Source organism: Kryptolebias marmoratus, linkage group LG9 (genome assembly GCF_001649575.2).
Source record: "Kryptolebias marmoratus isolate JLee-2015 linkage group LG9, ASM164957v2, whole genome shotgun sequence".
Taxonomy (NCBI): Eukaryota; Metazoa; Chordata; class Actinopteri; order Cyprinodontiformes; family Rivulidae; genus Kryptolebias; species Kryptolebias marmoratus.
This window is the reverse complement of record NC_051438.1, coordinates 19,391,757-19,397,756: the sequence shown is the minus strand read 5'-3', so window position 1 is coordinate 19,397,756 and position 6,000 is coordinate 19,391,757. Positions and strand designations below refer to the sequence as shown.

The 6,000-nt window shown below is 36.8% G+C and overlaps 1 protein-coding gene across 4 annotated transcripts in view; it reads right to left on the bottom strand.

Annotated features, from left to right (window-relative positions):
* The window catches only part of mid2 (midline 2), a 149,956-nt gene that overhangs the window by 26,978 nt on the left and 116,978 nt on the right, over window positions 1-6,000 (bottom strand). For all 4 annotated transcript variants that reach the window (XM_017434339.3, XM_017434338.3, XM_017434341.3 and 1 more), the window contains one exon: window positions 4,609-4,716. In XM_017434339.3, coding sequence (XP_017289828.1) covers window positions 4,609-4,716 — 108 coding nt within the window. The remainder of the gene's footprint in view (window positions 1-4,608; window positions 4,717-6,000) is intronic.

Below are 6,000 nucleotides of genomic sequence, written 5' to 3'. Positions count from 1 at the left end.
TGTAATCATCAAAATTAAACGAAATAAATATTTGAAATATATGAGTTTGTATGTAATGTATGAATATAATATACAAGTTTCACTTTTTAAATGGAATTACTGAAATCAATCTACTTTTTCATGATATTCTAATTTTATGACCAGCACCTGTACTATATCTGTACCTGAAGTTTAATTACCATAAAAAATATAAACTTATCTTAAATAACTTGACCTAATGTTGTGTCTTCAGCAGGGGACATTACATGGATATATATAAATATATATATATATATACAGTATATATGTGTGTGTGCAGCTGATTTGCATGAGAAAGTTATTTTATATGCATTCTAGCCAAAAATGTTTGCTTTTTCTTCTAAAAAAAGCCTGCTACAGATGGTTGAAACCACCTGCTGATTTCACACAGATGCACAATCACAGACAGTGATCTTCATGGGAAAATGGAAACAGGAAGACTTGTAGAATGCAGTAAAGAATGGAGAGACTTGGTCATTGGGTTCAAATTTTACAAAAAAAAAAAAAAATGGAGTGCTTTTTTTTTCAAAGAGCAAAATCCTGGGAAAATTATTTGCAGAAATAAACCGCTTTAAGGATGTTCTTTTTCACAACCAAACATGTTTATTCAGGCCAATCTACTTTATATCTGTACACTTGGTGTGCATGAATTATAGTTCTGGGCCAGAAACATTCACATTTCACTAAAACTGGCCCTTTTATGCACTAAGAGCCATATCCGGGTTCAGACACAAGAAAACAAACAGGATTTTGTAATGCTGTCCCACTTGACTTTATTTTATCAGTACTGATGCAGTAATGGCATTTCCCACTGAGCATAACGAAACCAACAAACATTTATTTCAAATTAATCAGTTTATCTTTATTGTGGCCTCTCTCCTGACTCCTGACCTGGTTATGATCTCAGTTTAATAAAACTCTTTACAGTAAATAACTGAGGCTGCTTGAGAGTTCAGAAAATATCAACCAAAGGTGAGCTGCAGCTTTATAGCCTGCTCCAATGCTCAAATTGTTCATCACGAGCAGATTAAAAACTCATTCAACCATTGGGAATGTTTCTAATAGATACTAAACATTCAACTTGTAACATTTCAATGAATCTTAAAGGGATAACTCTGATCTTTTTAGGAGGGGATTTGCAAAAAAGGTTATCAACAATTAACAACTTACCTGTTGTACACAGCTATTTTACCAAACTTAGTTTGGAGAAATAGAGTCTAATTCTGGCCAGACTGACAAGCTAAAGGCTAGTCTAAGCAGAGCCAATATCAAAATAGATTACTGTGATCCTAAAACAGCTACAATCAAAACAGTTTATAAGGGATTCATGCAAACTTTTACATCACTGTCAATTTTGCATTACCCAGTTATTCTGGGAGAAACCCGATTGTCCTGCAGGAAGTGCCCCAGGATGTGCTAGAGCCAGCTGCTGCTGCTACAGCTACTTGCACTTGCAAATAACCATAGAATTCTATGTAAATAACCAGGTAATGTAAAATTGAGAGTAATGTAAAGGTCTATACAACGATGTCCACGTGAACCAGTTTGCCATCTTTGGAGCTGGAACATACTTTGGTTTTGACCCAGCTCAGAATAGTCATTAGCTAATCAGTCTGGTTAGAATTACACGTTGTTTTTCCAAACTGAGGTCATTCAAAGAGTTTTCTACATCAGGTAAGATACCACCCGTTCCTAACATTTCCACCGGACTTCACTTCAAAAGATTTGAAATATTGCTTTATGTAAAAAGAATAAGTAGTGAACCAAAACCAGCAATGTTTTGTCCCATTTTACATAACATCAATCAATTAAACAAGCAGCTAAGTTAAACACAACATATAAGGTATTCAGTATTGTGCTGTGTGTTTAATCTGAATATAAATAATGAAAAACTTTTGTTGGCATTTGGTTCTAAATAAATAAAACTGAAATGATTTAGCTTAACATCTACCCATTTCCAACTGGTGGAAAAGCAGCTGTGTATAGAGTGTCTCAAAGCTTCAGGCTTAATGGTGTTTTCCACCGTCTTAGTCACAACTCTTTCATTTAGTTCATTTGAGCTGGTTGCCGACTGGAAACAAGCAAGATGGCTTTTAACGATGGGATATTATTTGGCAACATATGCTGCAAACAACAATTTTAGAGATGATTACTCCCTCCATGTAGGAATAATAGGCAATATGGCGCAGTCTGGGTGTTTGTGAATGGGCGTCTAGTCAATTTAAACAGAGGAATCTGTGTGCAATAGAAAAACGTATGAGTGGAAAATGGCACAGTAATATTCTCGCAAATGACCTTAAACTAAATAAGAATATTGAGATTATATATGTGAGCATATAGACGATTCCAGTTATATTCCAGTTAACGTATTACAGAGCCGAGTCACAGTCCGAGTAATGAGTTACACTTCTGTTAGGTCACCCTCAGCCACTGAGATATCTGCACCCATTCAAAAACTTAATTACACCCACAATTCTAAAAGAACGGCTCAATAAAGCTGCTGGTCATCCTTTTACGAGGAGCTTCCCATTCTGGGCCACTTTGCTCGAAAGAAAGGCAACAAAATACAACAACAAGAATCTGGACTCTTAAAGAGAAGTCACCAGATAGGTGTGTCACTTCAAACTGATTGAAGTGGGCTCAATTGGCGTTTCATAATTGCTGGGCTGACTTTTTGTTGCTGACCTTGCTCTGAGTCAAGAGCGAGTGCCCTTGTGCGCTCCTGCAAAAGTAAGTGATCGGCTGTCAAGACTGTCAAGATAAAAGTGTTTGAAGGATGAAGAAAATTCTGGGAGTTCCTTGGTTAAGATTGCTTATTTAGCTAATTCAAATGAGAAGGTGTGCAACAATAAGCTTGGACAATGTCTGTTTTCTCAGACAAAAAAAAGTGGTTCCTAAATTCTCCTCTTATATAATGAAATAATAGTTTGATGTAAAGATAGTTGGCCAACAGTCAGTGAAAGCTCTCCAGAGCAGAACAAGTTGGTCGGACTTGTTACATAACTTGGTTTCAATTTAACTGTTGGCCATTCAGTTTCTAAAGGTTTTTCTTAAGTGAGAGTATTATTAGTTTTGATAAAGAGAAACACACTCCAGAAACATAATGTTTTCTTTGCAAGGACTCAGAGGTAGAGAACGAGAATCAATTAGGGAGAAAAGCTTTGAAGAATGCCATCATTATACAGACACACACACACACCTGGCTGTGGTAATGTGTGTTTCATTTTGGCAGGAACTACCACTGCTGAGCCTCCCACATCAGAGCACATGGGAACGGTCTAAGATGGAAGATGTGAGTACATTTCATGGGGCTCATGCTCAAAATAAACCTGGATCAGTGGCTTGTGTAAATGCATGAAACTAACTTTGTTGTCCTGACAATGTGGCTGTGTGAAATAAAAATATTGTGCCTCTGATTCATCTTCCGCGACCCTTCAGGTGACCCTCTTTTGCATGTGCTTTATTTTTACCTCAGTCTCCTGAATTCCGCGCTATCCTCTGCTCGACAGCCTTTTACAGACTGAGAATCTCAGGAGAACGAGCCCGGCTCTTTGTCTGCAGTCACTCTGAATACACTGACACATTTCTTCTTGCTTACACACACACACAGAAACACAGCCAGCCTAGTTCAGTCACTGCAACCAGTTTATCGTTTAATCTTTCAGCAAAAGTTTTCCGTCGCTTTAAAGAATCCTCAACAAGCACCTTAAACGTCACCTCGTGGACAGCCTGTCTTTTAATTCTCAGATGCTCAGGGAGGAAAATCACCCATGCGCACACACCTACACACCCACAATCAATCAGTCAATCAAATTTTATTTGTATAGCACATTTCAGCAGCAAGGCATTTCAAGGTGCTTTACATAATTAAAAAACAAAATAAAAACAGCATGTGACAGACACAACTGTCTTCTAACTCTAACATGAGGTTCAGTCTTCTACATTTAGGTCATATGCATGAATTTCAAACAGGCAGAATACTAAAGAAGTCTAACAAATATATTCATTCTAAAGCAGTGCTGCTTTAATATTCACTCTTATACAAAGCCAAAGTGTACTCTGCAAATTGGTCATTTTGGCAGCTCTGAAAGACAATGTGGCACAGTCATCTGAATGGTATGACCTAAAAAACTTTCCATCTTTGTCTTGTAAGCTAAATGAATCAGTATTTTTTAACTGATAATATGTTTTATTACTATTATGAATTAGGAAATTGATTGCTTGGGATGACAAACCCACTAAAAATCATCCATTTAGGGGAACTCCTATGCAAGTTTTACTCATTTTTATTGGTTTTATAAATACGTTTAGAAGGAAACATTGCTGACCACAGTTCCAGTTGGGATTTTTCATTAAAATTGCAAATTCCAACAATATTTTCTCAAAAGAAAAGAAAATGCAATTATTGAGTAAATCCGGGGGTAAGAAAATATTGCTCTGTGTCTGACGGATCAGCACTGTAATACGTAAATTCTGTCTATTGCTATGATTGTTGTGCATTTTGTTGGTGATAGAATTCAACAAGTTAAACTTGTCTTCTTGATTTTAATTGTTGTAAAAAATGTAAAAGCTATCTTGAAAATATTTTACCTTGGACTCCTTGATCTTGACAGCGATGACCTGCTTCCTCTGGCGGATGATCTCCACAAGCTCATCACACTCCTCCACTAGCTTCGATTCATGCATGGCTGTGTTTACCTGTACAGAGACATAACCAAATATAAGGAAAAAAAAATCACATTCTGTACATTTTCCATTTTGTTTTGTATTGGTATATAAAAAATATCCATTTGCCTTTGTACCTCTCTGTAAATGAGCTTTGTAAGATTTCTGTATTAGGAGTTAGAATGATTCATATCAACACCTGCAGAGATTTTCATGTTTTTTTTCTCCTGTTTTATTATGCATCCTGCACACCTGCAAAAGACGCCTCCAGCAACATGTGCACCTGGAATAGAACTGGTGATGAGCATAGCAGCGATAAGGGATCTCACTTATTAATTGTTTCACTGAAAAGGCTATAAATCATCACCCTGCAAAACCCACAGTGGTCCAGAGGGAGAGAAGAACTTAAACACATCCAGCTGGTTAAACGGTCGGTGAAAACAGGACCAGTTGAGGTGGACCGAGTTTTGTTACTCAACTGTCAAAATGTTGTTGTTTTTCCCATTGCTAGTGGAAAATTCGACCACATAAAAATAGGCACAGTGATGTTAGATTGTTCTACTGTAAAATTCTTTTGGGTATTTTCTCTTAGAAAAAAAAACAGATTGACATCTGTTGGAATATTGCAATCTTCATTAAAAAAAAGAAAGCTCCAGAAAAGTCACCCGTGATGTAAGCATATTCTCTGACAGAATGTGCTTACATCATGCCAATTTAATATATTTTGTGATTAAATCTGAACCAAAGTAGCCAAGGCAACTCAGCATCACTTCACAGTTTCAGTCCAACACTGTTTAAACTGCCAACTTTAGATGGGTGCTTTTTTCTTTTTGTTTTTTGCTGAATTGCAACAACGAGCCTCCAGGAAAAAGTCTGCCAAGTGCGTAATATAATTACACCGAAAGCATCAAAAACACTTACGGCAAGAGTTCAAATGAATAATAATACTTAAAAAAGAAGAAGAAAAAGCACCAATCCAACCCTACTGCTGAGGCAATGAAGAGAGCGGAAAAGCCAGCTTGCAAAGTGTTCAACAGATAAATCTGTCTTTGTACGATATGATCCATCGCATTTAGGATTCTGTCAAAAGTAAATATTTTACAACCAGTTTGGATCGGATTGTTGTTTCATCAACAAATGCACTGGATATGTGTACAAATACTGTATATAAGGCAGAGATCACGTCCTACCAAATGGAGCAAAACTACACCAGGTGAGGTTGCAAACTGTTCAGAGACCAAAAAAAAAAAAAAAAAAAAATGTCCCCCGTTTCTTGAAAGACTGCATATCAACAGTTTTAAACTAAAGCTGCTGAGA